Source organism: Symphodus melops, assembly GCF_947650265.1.
Source record: "Symphodus melops genome assembly, chromosome: 15".
NCBI classification, from domain to species: domain Eukaryota; kingdom Metazoa; phylum Chordata; class Actinopteri; order Labriformes; family Labridae; genus Symphodus; species Symphodus melops.
Window position 1 is genome coordinate 24,225,637 of NC_136705.1, and position 18,749 is coordinate 24,244,385.

The window sequence follows — 18,749 nt, forward strand, 5'->3', positions numbered from 1 at the left end:
TACAAGCTGCTAATTAAACATGTTACTCAACATAATGCCAGTAAAGTCAAAGCAGAAAGCTTTGAAACTTCAAAAGGAATATGTGTTGACGCGTTTGTGTTACAGCTTTGAACCTGCGTCTCCGTCTGTCTCTGATTCTGTACTTTTTTTACTGGCTTTTCTGTGAACGTCAAACTTCTCAAAAATGGCTGATGAGTGTGTTCTAATGCACCAAAGAGAGAAGGTGATGGGCTGAGTCAACCTTGAAAATCTTGAGCTTTACTTTCTTTTCCAGGTTGCTACAGCGAATCTGGCGTGGGCTTCAGTTGCCATTCATCAAGTACAGGTGAGCAAACGTGCACACAGGACAAGTTTGAATCAGCATCACATGTTGCAGCCGCGCTGTATGACTTCCCCAAAGACTTGTCTGGGAGCAAGGTGAAGCCGAGCCGTCCCGCTTATTATGATCTTGGCTGACTTTGTTTGTTCTGGTTCTGCGCTGCTGTTTTTAATGGGGAAATCCACTGTGTACAGGAACTGGGTTGTCACTGGGCCCAGTCCAATCAACTCAGCCACAGATTCAACAAACAGCTCCCTGAAGACGTCATTACGCCCCAGCGCTGTTTTCTTATGAACAGATAGCGTAACACCTCAGAGAAGCAGCGTCCCACTGCAGCGCCGGCCACAGTGGACCTCGGAGCCTCAGCCAGCGACGCAGCACTGCTGCTCGCTGCACAACACGCCGTTGTTGTTGAAACTCGTGGAGGTGGTCCAAAGCTGAGAGTGCAGACAGAGAGTTGGTCTTTTTACAGAGCATGCAGGATGCTTTAGAGTTCAGGGAAAAATGTCGGAGATGGGAACGGGGGCCAAGTCTGTGGAGTGAAACTCATTTTTCAAACTTAGGAGGGGGAAGTTTGTTAAATCAAAGATGGAGGCGGTGTGCTAGCTTGACAAAAACCTTCATTTTCAAACCTAAAATGAAGTGGATAAAATGAGATAAACAGGCTAAAACATCTTCATTTTATAAACAATCACAATCATATTGAAAATGAAGAAAATACAGATTCAAGTTTTTGGTACAATGATGATAGAAAAAAAAATATTTTTTAAGTCTGCTTAATGGTGAATGTCCCAGGTAAAGGACCTTGCTGTTTGTCTGTTAACATTAACGAAAGAGCAGGTAACAAGACCATGCTCATTGTTATGTTTACAAAAAGCATTATGTTTCCTTTGTGGACAGTTAACGTCATGTGACCCTTACTAATATCATAAGCTATACAGGGAGGAGTCATTCAGGAGTGATTATCAAGGAAACGTGCTGAACGTGTCATTTGTTTTTTTTTCCGCAAAATATCGATATTTGGCTTCAGCAACACAATATCAGAAGCACAGGAGTCAGCACGAGGATATAATCCACTCTGATCCTGTATTTGATCATGTCTATAAACCCCTCTATTTCAGCCCTGCTCAGAACAGGCTGTTTCTGTGTCTGTAGCTTTAAATATGTAAATGAGCTGTGTCTGACCACGCCCCCTCTCTGGAAGGGCTCGGTTGTACTCGCTGCTTTCTGGCTCCATGTCCTATTGTTTTCGGTGAGAAGGCAGACTCAGAGGGCAGAACAAACACCTAGCTGTGGGAGTGTCACCCACCTGGGGGAGGGGCTACTGCCCTTTGTGATGTCATGAAGGGAAAATCTCCAAACGGCCTGTTTGAGCACACATTTTCTGAAAAGTGGAGCAGACAGAAGACGGAGAGGATGGACTTTTCTCATGATTGGAGGGTTTGTAGACGGACTAGAGACACATATTCGAGTTAGAGGAACATGGTGAAGAGGATTTTACAGAATATGTGACCTTTAAACTAATGTGATGATTTTTCATTTCCAGCGTGTTGTGATTGTTTCAAGCAGTCAGAATCTCTTTCTCTTTGTTCCCAGGTGTGCAGAGGCCTCGCCAAACAGACTGAGCTCAACGACTTCCTTCTAGATGTGTCAAAGTAAGAGCTGCTGCTGAACTTTAACAATAAATCTATACAGAGGAGAATGTACTAGAAGAGTTCTTTGTAATTGAAACAAGAACAGCTTTATGTTAGTGCAGCATCTTTTCTCATGCTAGGTTAAATACTCTAGGTTAGATAGAAAATAAAATAAATGGTGACAGTTTTGAAACCTTCGGTGTCATGTCTTGAATGTGAACGTCATCAGAGCTTCCCATCTGTCAAACATCTCAATGCACCATTTCTTCTTTTTTTTGCACAGAACATACTTTGATAACATTGTGGCAATAGATTCTCTACTTGAACATATTATGGTGAGTGTGATTTCTGCAAGTTTGTGTTCATTCACATTGTCCTCAAGGCTACACGTTTGTTAGCTTGTGTCTGTCTAAAAGGCTGCTGCTGCAGGAGGCTAGATGAGCTGCACTGCTGATATATATATGTAATTATTTGGAATAGTTAAAGGTAGTGTCAGTCGCTTTGTTCTGAAAAAAAAAAAAATCTATATGATGGACATGGACGTAGTGTCTAAGAAAAAATGTATAATCAATAAAGGCTTTCACACTAACTCCCGATATTTCCATGAGGAGCTGCACGTGTGAACGAAAAAAGCCGAATTTTTCACTCAGACTTCAGCCGGAGTTACTTCCTGCCAAACACCTTATATTTTTTCTGCAGCAAGTGCGAGCGAGCTGCTGTGAGAACGCTGCAGGATTTTCTCCGGAGAATTTGCCTCGAGCCAGTCGGAATGGGCGGGAGCGACGTTTATATCCCGTGACTGCTGCACGGTGCATGGAGCGTATGCATGCAATCGCTATGATCTCGGTGCACGTACCTACCTTAAAAAAAAACTACAAACATGCTTCGACGTAAATAAACTTCAAATCTGCAGCTTGCACGTGTTCTCCCACTTTGCAGTTCTTAAACACGTGATCTGTTCGTGTAAAAGGTTAATTTTCTGGTTTCTTTCACTTAAGCCCACCTCTCTGTTTGTATGTTGTGGACTGTCGTGTCGTCTCAGGTCATTCGAGTCATCGTGTTCAACAACAGAATGTACTGAAATGACCTGACGTTTAACAAACAATTTAAATGGCAGATTGACACATTCGGTTTAATGATAATGTCGCTGATAGTCATGATAATATTTTTTATGTAAATGTTTTAACCCTTACTGTTGCTGACACTTTTCTGTCCCTGCTGTTGTTTTGCAGATATATGCAAAAAACCTGGTGAATGCCGACAGGTGCGCACTCTTCCAGGTAGATCACAACAACAAAGAACTGTACTCTGACCTGTTCGATATCGGAGAGGAGAAAGAAGGCAAACCTGTCTTTAGGAAAACCAAAGAAATTAGGTTTGTATATATACTTTATGATCTTTTTTATTTTGGTTTACAAACATGTCCGAGCTTCCAGTTTGTAAGGATGAACTGCAAAGAGTGAGCAAAACATATCCAGCTTACACTGTTTGTTAGAGTCCTTTTAAACAGCCCAGACAGCAATCAATAAATCCCCTTCCCTGAAACCAGTTCTCTGACCAATCACTGCTGTGAGGTCCGTATGGAAAGCACCAATCAAATCCCTCTGTGGCTAATGGTGCGTTCACTGCCGCCAGAGGTTTTCAGCTTCTACAAGAGGAATGAAGCTCAGATGAACACAGTCAGGTGTGAACGCTCGGACAAAGTCAGCGTCCATAAAGCTTTTCAGTGACATCTGAGGGAGATGAAGTGTCTAAAAAGTGACGCCATAGTTTCTGTCTTTACGTTATTTTTTTTTACAATCAGTCTGATAATGTTCGGTGTTTTTCATACCGCTCAGTGAGACGTGAGGTAACTAAAGTTGAAAGTGAAGTGATGGGGTCGTCTCTCCGCTCTGTTATAGGGCAGTTGTGATCCGGCGGCGCTCGTGCATACGTGTTACTTGATATCCTCCTTTTTTAAGGTTTATTTTGCTGGCTTGTTATTCCTTTATTTAGAGACAGGACAGTAAAAAGAGTCAGAAAGCAGGAAGAGAGAGTGACATGTTTGGAGGAACACAACCTCTGAACACGGGTCGCTCTTAGGCTCGCGTTGTTCATTGTCGTCAGCTCAGACAACATGTGAAGGGAAAAGTCATTTTCCTCTCTGAGCGACATGGAGCATAATCTTTATCTGTATTCAGAAAATCAGTTCATCCACACTATCTGTGATGTATATTGGTTGGCTCACATGAATTTGCATATAATTGATTGATTACTGATTTCTGTAACCTGATTTTCACCCAGACAGACTTGAGCAGCTGTCCAGATCTAACTCTCCTCCTTTATTCACTCGCTGCAGGTTTTCTATCGACAAGGGAATCGCTGGCCAAGTGGCTCAGACAGGGGAAGTCTTAAATATCCCAGATGCCTATGCAGACCCACGGTTCAACCGGTAAACTGCAGCACACCTCTGAACAGCCTCATGTCTGCGACCTCTGTCGTAAGCAGATACTCATGTCATGTGTTTCTCTGCTTGTTCCCGAACAGAGAGGTGGACCTTAAAACCGGCTACACCACGCGGAACATCCTGTGCATGCCCATCGTGAGCAGGGGGACTGTTATAGGTGTGGTGCAGATGGTGAACAAACTAAGCGGAAGTGCCTTCACTAAAACGGACGAGAACAACTTCAAGATGTTTGCAGTCTTTTGTGCTCTGGCCTTACACTGTGCAAATGTGAGTGGGCGGAGTCATCCTTTGCTGATTTCCTCCAACAGCCAGAAAACAATCCTTCCTCGCCGTATCGCTCTTATGTGAAGACAATGATATAATGCTTCTTTGCCATGCATGCTCGACTCTGATTGGCTTATTTTAAGATACCTGCACCTTTGACGTAGTTTCTTCTTCACTGTCCTACATTCATACTTGTAGCTGGAGGGCTCGTTGCAGCTGTTACTAGGCTGCAGGTTTTTTTTCTCTATTTGACAGAGTGGTTACTTCTTTTTCTCCAGGGTTGACGAGGGTTTCTTTTGAGACTTTGCATCCCTCTTAAGCTGGAAGAAGAGAAAATTATTCCACATGAAAGATGCAGTTGAATGTGTGTGTGTGGTCTGCCTGCCGGAGCCTCTCCTCTCTGTGGGGCCTGACTCACCGTCATCTCGTGCGACAAACTTACGCAGGAGCAGCGTCACAAAGTTGGTTTTAAAATTGATGAGGCGTGTTAATATTTTAAGACAAGGAGTCTGCATCCGTCCACTGACAGGATTTATGTTTAGCTGTAATTTATGCTTCACGTCTCGAGGAAACTCGCCCAGGCCCTGATCCTGATTTATGGTGATTTATGGTGGAAGGTGTGAGGCTTGGCGCATGCACTGACCTGACTGTCTTCCTCCTGCCGGTCTGGGAAGGGGACAGATAAAAACCAGATGTGGAGACACTTTTTTTTCTTGGAGGCGCACAAATAAAACATGATACAGGACTGATGAGGATAACCTAACTTAGCCTGACCTTCCTGGAAACTCCGGCAGTGATACACAAAGAATTGGACTTGGGACGTTCTTGTGGTGTTTACAGCACCGAGGTGTTCTGTTTCTCTGCAGACGTTTTAAAGACATTGTGATTCTGTGTTTCTCTGCAGATGTACCACAGGATCCGGCACTCTGAATGCATTTACAGAGTGACGATGGAGAAACTGTCTTATCACAGCATCTGCACATCCGAAGAGTGGAAGACCCTCACCCAGCTCAACCTCCCTGCACCCATTTATAAAGAGATCGAAATGTGAGTCCCAGTTCAGGTTGTGCGGTCGGTCTAAGGGACCGTGATAGAGTCCAGAGCAAGGATTGTGTAAATAAAGAACATAACCGCTTTAGTTCACCGTGTTCTGGAGGCAAAGCGGACCATGTTTGGACAAGAGGGTGGAGATGGAGAGGAGTGAGTGGTTAGCAAATACTGACGAGCCAGTTAACCATCGGAGCCTCCCAGAAGCTCAGCTCGCTGCCTGATCTCTAGGATCTGTGCAGGGGAGAGCGAGCAGCGGCGAAACAAAATAATCCTCACAAAGAAAAAGAAACAGTCTCGCCAGTCCCGACGGCTCTGCAGAGACGAGCATGAAAACATTGACTATGACAAAGAGCGAATGAGCTTACAAGCCAGACATCCATACCTGCTAATTAGAACTAAATATTTCAGACCTTTCAGAAGGCCTCAAAGTGACTCATTTTACTGTTTAGATAATTTCATTACAGACAAAAAAAAGCAGCAAAGATACTGAGTTCAGTGACTGTTTTAGTGTGACTAATAAACAATAATATGAAGGACAAGTTTGTTGTTTAAATTAAATAAATTCTAACGTTCTGTTGTCATAAAAAGAAAATGTGTCACAGAGACCTGAATGGTCTGTTTGAAACATGTTTAATTCTCCTCTTAAGGTTGGGTGTTTTTAAAAGGGGGCTTATGGGGATGGACTCACATTCGGAGTCGGCCTCAAGTGGCCACTAAAGGAACTGCAACTTAGTTTCACAGCCTTGAGATTTCGCTGTTTTACACATCCATCCATCCTTAGTCTTTCATTTATGTGACGTCCCTCTTCCTGGCTCCTCCTGTCCCAAGGCCAGATGGGATTTATAATCTCTCCAGCAAGCTCTGGGTCTATCCCAGGGTCTCCTTTCAGTGGGACAAACCCATAAGACTTCCAAAGGGAAGCATTATAATTAGATGCCCGGGCCACCTGAACTCCAAGCTCCCTCCAGATGTCTGAGCTCCTCAGCCTTTTATCTCTGAGGTCTACACATCTGTACATCTTCTTACTCTCCTCCTCACCCCTCCAGGTTCCACTTTGACATCAGTCCCTTTGAGGAGATCTGGCCCGCTGTCTTCATCTACATGGTTCATAACTCCTGTGGGAAGACCAGGTAATGTCAGGACAACGTACACGTGGGTTTGTCATTGAAGTTTGAGATGATTGGTGGCTGATCGTGTATCTCCTCTCAATGAAGCTTCGAGCTGGAGAAGCTGTGCCGTTTCACCATGTCTGTCCGGAAGAACTACCGGCGTGTGCCCTACCACAACTGGAAGCACGCGGTGACGGTGGCACATTGCATGTATGCAATCCTGCAGAAAACCTCCGGAATGTTCACGGAGCTCGAGGTTTGTGTTTTATTGCTCCTTCAGACGAAATCTTTCCTTTGTGATTTCAACATGTTGTCTCTCTATCGTTTACAGAAGAAGGGTCTGCTGATCGCCTGCCTGTGCCATGATCTGGACCATCGGGGCTACAGCAACACGTACCTGCAGAAGTTTGACCACCCACTGGCTGCTCTGTACTCCACCTCCACCATGGAGCAACACCACTTCTCTCAGACTGTCTCCATCCTACAGGTAGAGCTCTACTATGCGGAAATATCATACATATTTATCATCCTTTAAATTCTAATATTTGGTTGAAACAGATGCACAAAAAAGAACGGGGAATGCAGGATAGATGACGGATGTTTACGTCACTGAAGGATACCTCCGACTTGCTTGCAGACTTGCAGATGGAGGCAAAGAATGGGGAAACAATGTGCATGAAAAGACACAAAAGGCCCATATTTTATCTATTTTGTCCTTTTTTTAAGAGGAGAAATCAAGTGTGCGCACATCCGAACACCATGCATACAGACACAGGACAAAGATAAAGTTTACATGCAGAAAAAAAAAGAGAAAGGTTCGCACGCAATGAGCAACTTTATTTGAAACAGGAGAAGATCTAACAGGTTGAAAGATTGGCTTGTTTAAAATAAAGTTGCTCATCAGGAGCTGAACAGCGTGCAGACACGTGGTCCCCCTGAAGCACACACAGGAAGAAAACATTCGAGCATCCACAGACACCCAAGGATATGAGCATTCGGTCATGGTCCTGAGCATGCTGCAGGATATGATCGTCTTCTCCACAAACTGCATTTTCTTGAACATTTTTCCTTTGAGGAGGAAGATTGCAAGAAATATTCTGGGTGAAGTCGAAGAGAAAACTCAGCCGTTTGTGTTCCCACCTGCAGCTCAGTCCTGAAAGTTTGTTGCATGTGTGAAAGCGCCGTGAGGAGGAAGTTCAGGTCAAGATAACAGCGTTCCAGTGTTCACAAACACAAAGTGCATTCCCTGGTTAAGTCATTCTTAACCCCGAGTTTATATCCTTCTGTTTATAAGGTCATCTACATTCACACACTGCCTGTTACTGTTAGAAAGTTTCATATGATTTAGTTGTGAGCGACCCCATGTGTAACCTCCAGGATCTGCAGGGAGGGTGTGAGCCTGACAGGAACTTTTTGACGACTACGTTGCAGTGCAGCTGAGCTGAACGCCTCATAAGTGGAGCTTTTGCTTTTTTATTGATCTCTTTGTTTCTCATAGCTGGAAGGGCACAATATTTTCTCCAACCTGAATTCCAGCGAGTACGAGCAGGTGTTGGAGATCATCAGGAAGGCCATCATCGCCACCGACCTCGCCCTGTACTTCAACAACCACCAGCAGCTGACGGAGCTGCTGACCTCGCAGGCGCTCGACTTAGACAACCACACCCACAGGTCAGGTCACGGCGCGAGGTCTCAGCAGCAGCGTATGACAGACAAACCTGGAGCACATAAATAGCACATTGAGTTTCTCCGCGTGGCTAAAACTAGGCTCCTCTCCCCTCCAGGGACCGTGTGATTGGTCTGATGATGACAGCATGTGACCTGTGTTCTGTTACCAAGAAATGGCAAATCACACGACTCACAGCCAACGACATCTACGCTGAGTTCTGGGCTGAGGTACAGGTTTTAGAGTTTAGAGTCATTATTGTGCTTCCATTTAAAAACCCTGTTTTTGTACTTTAGCTGCCGCCGCACCGAGCTGTTCAAACATTTCCAAGCCTCAAACTCGTGTTGTCTTGTGCTCTGAAGGTTTGCCACTGTGTGCAAGAATGAAAGGATGTTTCTCCTTTTGTTTGGCTCCTCCGCAGGGAGACGAGATGAAAAAGATCGGGATGCAGCCGATCCCCATGATGGACAGAGATAAGAAGCACGAGGTTCCCCAAGGCCAAGTAGGACCAACAATTTAATCCCTCTTACTCTCTCTCTCACACACACACACACACACACACACACACACACACACACACACACAGAACTGTAGATTATTGTTGCATGTTCATGATGAAGAATTACCACAAATGAAGCTAGTTGAAGTTACTTTCTGTGCGTTCTCATGGACTTAAGTTCCTGTTTTTCCCGAGTCTAATCCTGGTTTTGATCGTATTTGGGATTCGGTGTTAAACTGTACGTGCACACACAAAAACCGGCTTATTCATATCTCCATATGCATGATAAATACTGGTATCCTGGTTTCTGATTCAGCACAGTGATGTTTATTTTTTACCACACTGGGGTTCGTTTCTAGATGTCAGTACATGTTTGTGTTTTTCTTGTGTCTCGTTTTAAGGTGGGATTCTACAACGCTGTTGCGATCCCATGTTACACGACGCTCTCGGAGCTTTTCCCTCCGTCCAGTCCTCTGCTGAGAGCCTGCAGGTGAGAGCACGACGCTGTCTTTTTAAAAAGTGAAGGAAAGTTCCCTCCTCCAAGCTGTGCTTTAAAATAACGTTATCACTACTGTTCTTTGTATTATTTCATTTTTGCTTTATTGTGAGCTCATTTTCCCTATTGCTGATTTTAGAAGGAACTGACTGACGCATGTGTTTGAGTGTGTGTGTGTGTGTGTGTGTGTGTGCTTGTGAAAATGTTACGATATTTCTCTGAAGTTAAAAACGAAACAGTACAGGTTTTCTTTAAAATTAATTTGAGCTTCAAACATCACCGACACATCAACACATCCTGTTTTTTAACCTTTTTAAGTCTTTCTCACAATAAAATGGAAAATTATGTTCAACTCCTTCATGATCTTTCTCCCTGCTAAATCTCTGACCTCTAAGTGTCTTATGAGATCCTCGAGCAGATGTCAGAGTAGAAACGAATCCCGTCAGAGCTGTTCTTCTTTCTTTTCCACGTCTCATCACTTCGCTGACATCCTGGTGATATCGATTCTGCGTTAAAACCTAAAGAATGAATAACTTGATTTATTTTTCTCCCCTGATGGAGCCCTTTGTTACTTGGATTTTTTTTGTGATCTGGGAGCATCAGTGAAATAGTGGTTGGTGCACGCTCCCTATGTGCGGAGGATGTTGTCATCCAAGCATTTCTCTCTCTCTCTCTCTCTCTCTCTCTCTCTCTCTCTCGCTCGCTCTCTCTCTCTTGATTTCATGACGCTATCCGCCGCCACTGTCTCTAAACACAGACATAAAAATCCCCAAAATAAATCTTGGTTGTATGCTAAGAGGAAACTGTGCATCAGCATGTGTGAATGTCTCCTTCAGTAGGAGTGTGAGAATGTATTTATACGTGTCGTTTCTTATTATTGAGTGGGATCGTGTTGCACACCCACTTGCCCTTCTGTGGCACGTAGTGACCTTGATCTGTGGGGAATGCAAACAAAGCGAGCGGTGTAATATTTAAGCTCCTGCTGTACGTCAGCGCGGGGCTCTGGGTGGGCAGCAGGCCCAGACCCCGCGGAGCCCGGCTGCTTGTTGTGGGATCAGCCACAGACGTGTAAACTGCATCAGGCCTGATAATTAAATGGAATGGCAGCAAAGGGCAGCGCTATGTGCACTCGAACGTCAGGCTCATTATAGCACAGAGGAGCGGGGGGGAGGGGGGGAGGTTACCTTGATGACAACAAGAAGTGATAGAACAGCTACAGCAGATGACTAATGCATGACACTGCTGCAGAGTGGGACCTCTGATATTTTAGATTTGACCACAGTTAAAGTGTGAATTCATATTACCTGTTATAGTCTGTTTGATTTTGAGACATTTTTGTGACGAGGATTGTTGCACATTTTCTGGTCATCGTTTCACTTCTTCTACTTAATCATCGTTTTCATCCTTTTGTAGAATTTCAGGTTTCATATTTTGAAGTTCTGACTCTGCCGATCGACGCTCACACCGTCCACAGCAGCTGATGCACTCCCTTGTGGCAGCAGAGTGAAAATGTGTTTTGTACCAAAAAGCTTTCCCATCACTACTTACAATAGGACATCAACATTTAGATTAAAGTAACAAAAACGAGAAATTAGCAGCAGTTACCATTGTCCTCTTAAAAACTGCCTAATCCATTTAAGGATGAGACTTGTTTTGTAATTTATTTAGGAAAGATCATAGTTGGCTTGTTTGTGTTGTGAAAACTGGCTGCAGAGGAAATTCAAGTGTTTGAAGGATTGTGAAATTAGTTAATATTTCCAAGCGTGAAAGAACCTTGAAAAATAATTTTTAAGGTCACATATTATGTAAAATAGGATTTTACATGTTTCTCTATTCTGTCTAAAAAACCCCCAATGATGAGAAAAGTCCATCCTCTCCATCTTCTGCCTGCTCCACTTTTTAGAAAATGTGTGTTCAAATCGTTTGGAGATGTTCCCTTCATGACATCACAAAGGGCAGTAGCCCCTCCCCCAGGTGGGTGACACTCCCACAGCTAGGTGTTTGTTCTGCCCTCTGAGTCTGCCTTCTCACCGTAAACAATAGGACATGGAGCCAGAAAGCAGCGAGTACACCCGAGCCCTTCCAGAGAGGGGGCGTGGTCAGACACAGCTCATTTACATATTTAAAGCTACAGACACAGAAACAGCCTGTTCTGAGCAGGGCTGAAATAGAGGGGTTTATAGACATGATCAAATACAGGATCAGAGTGGATTTACAACAACACCCTTCACACATGATGAAGAGGAGCTCTGAGATTTATTTAAACTTGATGAAGAGGAGGAAGAGATCTGACCTTTAACTTCAAAACCTGCAGAATATGATGGAGGTGTTTTGTGTTTGCAGGGAGAACCTGGGCCAATGGGAGAAGATTTCGCGGGGAGAGTTGGAGGACATCATGCCCAACCGGCCGTCAGATTCTTCAGGCCCCGTCAAGGTGGATAACTGACTACCAAAGGGGGTTTCTGGCCCGCCAAAGGAATACAACCCGAATCCTGCCATGGTCGTGAAACTGTAGGCATGGAAGAACCCACAATCCTGTGGAAGCAGGAGGCAGATCGGCTGGAAGCGACTTGACTTTGAAAACACACAGTTACCTCATTGGGTGACGGAGGTGTCAACACTGACGGATTCACCGCTCCCAGAGACTGACAGACGGACGACGTGGAGAGACTCTTAGCCGTCTATCTGCATCCACTCAGCTCGGGAGGTTGCTTGGTAGAATGGACTTGTGCCGTTTTAGTTTTGCTGTTTTATTTCTTTTTTTTTTTTATTTGAGCTGATTCTTTTATGGTCTTGTATCTGCAGAGGCCTTACTCTGAACCTTTTACAGGCTACAATATGTGAAACATAGTCATGGGTTCAGGCTTTTTTTTTTTTTTTTTAATGGTACTGTTTGCCTTCTGTGGTAGGTTTATCATACGCGCACTACTTCAGCAAGGTTTTCCCAGAGACAGAAGGAATGTGTAGAGCAGATGCGTGGTGTCATGCCACCTTACTGAGAAGGTGAATGTGTTTTTTTTTATTAATTTTTGAGCAAAAATCCTTTGCAGTACTTGAATAAAGACATACAGCCTATTCTAGGTGGAGATGGCAGAAATCCCCCCGCAGCAGAATCTACTAAACGTGGATGAACTGTGACGAGAGGAGTTAGATAATGTCCACACTTGTGAACACAGTCACAAGAGAGTCACAATGTTTCTCCCTGAAGTGGAGCCCACAGCACTGCCCCCCCCTGCCCCCCCTAATGATGCATGCAGGACGAGAAAAGATGCACAAATAGCATCCTTCTCACATCACTTATCGTAAGCCGAGCCTGCACACTATCGAATTTCCACTCTCGAAACATGTTTCACCCCACAATCTCATCATAAATAATTTGACTCTAAAATCTGGTTCCTCCTCATTAATCAGTAATCATTTTTACAAGCATGAATAAAACACGTTAACATGAGGATACTGCACAAGTCGACAAAGTGTGTCAGTGGATTATACAGATGCGTTTGTTTGCAGTGGCAGTCAACTTTTTACAGCGCTGTCTACGTGATGTCGAGGCAGCGTTAGGAGTTATTGACGATAAATGAAGAGTGGAATAAGTTGTAGCTGATCACGTTTTTCTTCAAGTTCTTGACATCAAGCTGTAGCCTAAAACGTTTCAAACACTGAACACTCTCTCTCAAAGCAGCTCAGCAGAAGCCTCAACAATCATCTGCTTTGTAATTTCACATGATTTTCAAATTCATTTTTTTTTTTATTTCGGGTTGTAACTTCAGAGCATTGGCTGCAGAAGCTCCCCAGATTCCCCTGACATGTAGACGGAGATGATCTCTCTCCAAGGACTTGCATGTGGGGGTGGGAGAGGGAGGGGGGGGGACTTCCAAAACAAGTTTCCAAGATCTTCCAAGAGACAAAAACATTGTCTTTAACCATCATTCCAGTGGACATTGTCCCTCCAAGACTGAAATTACCCCTTGAATCATTTGTTTTAACAACTGGTACTGTGGCTCCCAAATGTGTGTGATTGTTCGTTACCATGAATGTTTTGTTCAGTGCAGATCCTCGTTGGTGACAGTTTCCATGACGTGCTCTGTCTTACTTTTCTAGAATCGCTTCCAGTAAGCTTCAACCAAGAGCAACAACTAGCATGCACCTGAACTGAAGTTTCTATATAGTTTTGCATATACGGTAATAAGGTGTATACTGTGTGCAATCTAGGGAGTAGTCTGTACGGATGTGTGCTCTGATGGTGCTAAACTGAATGGCGGTCATGCACTTTCTGACTGGGTGTGTACAGTGCGTGTGTGCGTGTGCATGCATGAGTGTGTGTGTGATGACTTGACTGTCCCTTGCCCTCCAGCGCCCCCTCCTGAGAACATGGTTTAAGTCCATAACACTGCACTGTCCCTTCCTACTTTTCAGCACCAGTTATATCCCATTGTCTGCACTATGTTTAGCTTATGATCTTTATCATTATTATTATTATTATTATAATTATTATTATTGCTATTATTACTATTGTTATTTTCTTAATTAGAGTTAAAATTTAAATTAACTTATATTTTTTATACGAAGAGAAACAATGTTGGCCTTTTTTGTTTTGTACAAAGTAAACATTAAGATAAACAAAACGGTCTCGACATGTTACTGTTACCCAGAATAAAGCGGAATGTCTCAACTGTAAATGTAAGAGCAGTAGCCCAAATGACTTTTATTAAATACCTGAAAAACACCTTTGTGTCAGATCCTTGTTTGTTTCTATTTGACTTTGTCTTTCAAATATTTTACTACTGGTTATTTTAAAAGTTGTGACAGTGTTGGCTGACTTGTCTCGTTGATTGCACTTTATGTGGGAACGTGTGACTTTTTCATCTCATAGATGTTGCGCGTGAGCTCCAGAAATGACAACCAAAATAAACTGTAGTTTGGCCACGCCTACTCTAGATTGACACACCGCACAACCTCTCTCCTCTCACACCAAGGAGTCATCGTTCTCCGTCCCAGAGCCTCAGTGGTTGTATATCAAACAGTACAGAGACGAGCTGACAGGCTTCTTTTTATATCTGAAGGCTGCTGTGTGAACTGGTGCAACAAGGGAGATCTGTAAAAAGTGACATAGTGCAGAGGAGATCTCTGTGCATATGAGCAAGATGCTTTGCTCCCTATTAACAGTTACTGTACTTTTAGATCAACTTTAAAACTACTGTTTAAAAGTGGAAAGGTTTAATATAGTTGCTTTAAATTCTCCTAATTATTAACCTTTCCTAACATTTATTTATGAAAAGAAACCAAGATTACTGCAATGGCCACTTCACAATAACATGCAATTAGATACAACAACGTAACCCATCTATAAGGGGGGGGGGGGAAATAATTAAGTGCTGCATGTAGCCAGCAACGTCACCTAGATATATTCTTTGTAATGCAGCTTATTTGTCTCATGATGTACAAGACAAACGAGATCTCGCACCTGAAAGCTCATGGGTACTATTATCACCAAGACACTGAACGCAACTCAGTATACGCAGACATTACGCGGTTCGGTCTCCTTGGCAACCAAGTAGAGCGCAGACAGGTCCCGAAGAAGAAAGTTTGTTTTTGTGTTGTGTCATGGCAGGGCACGCAGGTGAAATGATCTAACAGGTGAGCTTATTGTGTGTTAGCCTGCTTTTTAAAAATACTTTAAAATGATATTAAAGTAAAGTTTACGAACATACGGGGCATTGTATGTAACCATACTGATTTAATACGGATTATGGATGAAGGTTATATAAGGCATATAGTTTGTTAATATTAATCCATACTTTCAGGAACCGTTCGGCTAAGTAATATGGTCAATATTCTTCTAAACTAATTAAAAGACATGACGCACCTGGCCTTTATAAAATAACATTTTGTGGAGTTTGATTCAGTATTCTGTGTTTTCTTTGTCTCTCTTGTCTCATTATAAGCAAATACAGCGATCCATTTTTTATCAACATTTTTTACAGGTTATTTCCTGTTCTGGAAGCAGATTCAATAGGACGTTGTGTTCTCTGAATCCCAGATTTGACTCATCATGGTTCTCTTTTGATCCAGATATGAGTGTTTTTGTCTCCCTCGATGTTTACGTCTGTGACTTCTTGTTTTTGCTGCTGACTGTCTCGTTCAGGTCTCCTTTAAAAAAGATGGTTCTCAATGGTTCAATCAAGGTTGAGTAAAAACATGGATTTGCAGTGCTTGATGTGTTTGAGTGTTGTTTGTAACTTTGTGCATTTACTAACAAACTTTTCATTTGCATTCACAGCCATGTCCGGCAACGACAAGACCAAGAAGGGGGATTTTGGGGGCGATATCCACAGACTGCTGCTGGCTGCTGAAGCTGGTCAGAAGGCAGATATCCAGACCTACTCCTCAGGTCACTTAGGGCCTCGTAGCCTGAACCAGAGTCTGCCCCAAAGGGAGGTGGAGAAGTTCTTTTGGAGGGCATCTCAGGGCCAGGAGGATCCACAAAGCGCTCTGATGCACTGGCAGAAACAGATTAATCCCCTGACCCATGTAAAGAGGAAAGAAGTCAAACCCCCTCCCTCTGAGTTTTCCACTTGCTTAGTGCAGCGTGAGGTCTCGAGGTCAAGAGAGGATCAAATCACTGATTGCTCTTCACATGCAGACAAAATAGAGAAAGATATAAGCCTACCTGAGATTGTTTGCTTGTTGTCAAACTCCTTGCCTGTGCAGCAGAAAAGGTCAGACTCTCCTTCAGATCCGGCGGGGAAACTGCAATCAAGCGGGAGCCTCTCTGACCGGGAGGGCCTGAAAAATGTGGGACAGGTTGGGCCGAAACGACTTTTAGGCAGGCAAGTCATCGCAAAGCAGGAGCACTGGGCTGGAATATATGTTGCTGAAACACACGAGAGGAAACTGAAAAGGGTAAGGATGGTCACAGGAGTCATAACATCATGTTTTTAAATGTAAGGCGTGCTAATATTTCCATTCTTCACCAGATGGAAATTCTGCAAAGATCTCAATAACACTCAAGCACAAGGTGCATGAATAAAAACATGCACACAAGCATCTTTTATGTGTGTGTGTGTGTGTGTGTGTGTGTGTGTGTCACACCCAGGAGCTGGAGAAGCTGTCGGTGCAGAGCCGGCCCAGCAGAGACCGCCTTGCCGTGTTCAGTGACGTCTTTGATGATGTATGTGACGGCTCGCCAGTGTTTGGACGCATCCTGAGGGAAATTAAGGTTTTTCCATTTCCTCTGTACCCACTAGCACATTTTTAGCATGTGCTTTCAGACGTATTAGAGCCAAGAGAGAGAGAGCGAGTCCCTGGTGTAGCAGGCGGAAGTAGAGCAACAACTGGAACCTGGTCACGATTGGCTGGGGAGCGGTTCAGCAGAGGGCAACTGTTGGATCAGAGCTCATTCATAAAAACGTCTCCGAGTCATAAAAACTTGATGTTTCTTTGCTTCGCTCGTCTTGTAAGTCAAAATGTTTGGTGCTATTAGTGTGCAGCCTTTTAATGAATCAAGTGGGATTTGCAGATTATGTAAGTTTTAAAGTCTTCAGTTCCCTCCATCAGCTGCAGTGTGACGCAGAGTTGACTAACACAGCAGACAACAAACATGTTTATGTCGTCAATCTTGTTGAGATTTAAAACATCAAGACAAATATTACAGATAACAAATGTCAAGGTTTTAAATAATGTGTGGTTTTTTTTGTCTTCCAGACGGAGTATGATTTGTATCTCAACCACCTGATGGCTTCCCAAACACCTGACACGGTAAACATGTGTTCTCCATAAATCACGTCAGACGCAGCTCATCACTGCGGGGGAAGTTTTGTTACAAGTCTTACATGTTTATCGGCTCTTAAACTGAGACACGTCTTCCCTCTTTATCACGTCTTCACTGTCTGGTTTGTGTTTTATGATTGTTTGTGCGTTGACGATCGTCAGAGAGAAAGAGAAGAAGAACGAGGGAGTCGCATATCGAGCATGTCGTTCTCTTTCGTTGTTCTGTCGCAGTCGTTGAAAACGTCCGTCAGCGGGGGCGGAGTCAGAGGCGTGGAGCTGGACGAGGCTGAAGAGGAGGTCAGCAGGCTTGAACAGGAGGTCCGAGGAGCTCTAGAGGAGAACAAACGGTACTGCAGGGATCTGTCTCATGCACATTTCTCTGTACCTGTCTGTTTAAACAACTTTGTCCTTTTCTTTCTGCCTCAGTGTTCAAAATGAATTAAAGGTTGTTCGAGCTAAAAAAGGCCCCGAGGACAATGACGTGACGGGTAAGCCTGCGTGTCTGTAATGTAAATGAACACAGAAGGACCGTGTGGGAGTTCTTTTTAAATACGCCTGCAGGTTTCTTTGTTTCTGTCTTTGGACAGATCCATCGCCGTCAGAGCTGAGGGGCGACAGGACGGCCATCGACTGCGCTGACGGCGTCCAATCCAAGAGGCTTAAAGTGTTGGACATGTGGAGGCAGGTCCAACAGCTGGAGGAGGAGATGAAGGAGAAACTGGTGCCGACTTCTACGACCACGAGCACGGAAAGGTGTATCAAAGATAAAAAGGTGCAGAGACACATGCTGCCTGAATCACCATACAACCATACAGCGTTCAGACGTAGAATCAGACTGTATGTCTGTGTGTGTGTGTGTGTGTGTGTGTGTGTGAGTGTGGGAGTCGTTAAAATGCTGTTTCTTCAACTTTTTTTCCCTGGTTTGTTTCCAGACTGAGATAATGAGACTGATAGCCTCAAATCACAGACTGAAGGCCGCCAACAAGGCAAGGGAGTTTGACCCTCTTCCCACCTTATCATCACTTTTCCAGCAGCACTGATTTTAAATACATTTCCTGCTGCCACGATTTTAACTCTGTGATGGTTCCTTGAAGGATCTGGAGAACAATATCGACATGCTGCTGGACAGAGAGAAAGCAAGCAAGGCCACCAGACGGTACATTATCACAGAAACACACAATAGACCTTTGACCTTTGACCTTTGACAGATCTGACTGACACTTTCTAACGTTTCACCTCCAGGATGTTGTGGAACAATATCCACTGTGATCTGCTGACAGAGTGAAAAACCTTCATCAGCAACTGACCTGCGGGATGAACTCTTCAGATAAAAAAATTATATTTAAACCCACCTACTGCATGATCATAACGCATCATCTTCACACTCTGTACTAGAAATATCACATCAGATCCTTAAATTTCGATTTCACTGTATGTCTGACATATTTTGGAATTGACAATAACGAACCTTGAACCTTGAACCTTGAACCTTGAAT

The 18,749-nt window shown here is 43.7% G+C and overlaps 2 protein-coding genes and 1 long non-coding RNA gene across 8 annotated transcripts in view; 2 read left to right on the forward strand and 1 right to left on the reverse strand.

Moving 5' to 3' along the window:
* The window catches only part of LOC306836407, a 124,030-nt gene extending 112,642 nt beyond the window's left edge, over positions 1–11,388 (reverse strand). Inside the window, exon 1 of the long non-coding RNA XR_013780776.1 lies at positions 11,306–11,388. This is a non-coding gene — a long non-coding RNA (uncharacterized lncRNA). The remainder of the gene's footprint in view (positions 1–11,305) is intronic.
* pde10a (phosphodiesterase 10A) overlaps positions 1–14,108 on the forward strand; it is a 63,553-nt gene extending 49,445 nt beyond the window's left edge. For all 4 annotated transcript variants that reach the window (XM_079363456.1, XM_079363457.1, XM_079363458.1 and 1 more), the window contains exons 8-22: positions 275–325; positions 1,916–1,974; positions 2,237–2,288; positions 3,186–3,328; positions 4,292–4,384; positions 4,480–4,666; positions 5,568–5,710; positions 6,760–6,843; positions 6,928–7,078; positions 7,154–7,309; positions 8,321–8,493; positions 8,607–8,718; positions 8,910–8,990; positions 9,389–9,477; positions 11,827–14,108. In XM_079363456.1, the coding sequence (XP_079219582.1) occupies positions 275–325; positions 1,916–1,974; positions 2,237–2,288; positions 3,186–3,328; positions 4,292–4,384; positions 4,480–4,666; positions 5,568–5,710; positions 6,760–6,843; positions 6,928–7,078; positions 7,154–7,309; positions 8,321–8,493; positions 8,607–8,718; positions 8,910–8,990; positions 9,389–9,477; positions 11,827–11,929 (1,677 nt within the window). In that variant the 3' untranslated portion in view covers positions 11,930–14,108. The remainder of the gene's footprint in view (positions 1–274; positions 326–1,915; positions 1,975–2,236; positions 2,289–3,185; positions 3,329–4,291; positions 4,385–4,479; positions 4,667–5,567; positions 5,711–6,759; positions 6,844–6,927; positions 7,079–7,153; positions 7,310–8,320; positions 8,494–8,606; positions 8,719–8,909; positions 8,991–9,388; positions 9,478–11,826) is intronic.
* A 948-nt stretch (positions 14,109–15,056) lies between these two features.
* Positions 15,057–18,616, forward strand: LOC306835982 (uncharacterized protein). 3 transcript variants are annotated; one of them, XM_079362826.1, is made up of 11 exons: positions 15,057–15,120; positions 15,468–15,668; positions 15,764–16,386; positions 16,580–16,702; positions 17,188–17,241; positions 17,485–17,600; positions 17,680–17,741; positions 17,841–18,025; positions 18,186–18,239; positions 18,348–18,409; positions 18,496–18,616. In XM_079362826.1, the coding sequence occupies exons 3-11, from the start codon at positions 15,766–15,768 to the stop codon at positions 18,536–18,538; spliced, it is 1,320 nt and encodes a 439-aa protein (XP_079218952.1). In that variant the 5' UTR covers positions 15,057–15,120; positions 15,468–15,668; positions 15,764–15,765; the 3' UTR covers positions 18,539–18,616. The 3 variants fall into 3 exon arrangements, with proteins under 3 accessions (XP_079218952.1, XP_079218951.1, XP_079218953.1); XM_079362825.1 differs by lacking the exon at positions 15,468–15,668; XM_079362827.1 differs by lacking the exon at positions 15,468–15,668 and having other exon boundaries at positions 16,580–16,654.
* The last annotated feature ends 133 nt before the right edge of the window (positions 18,617–18,749 follow it).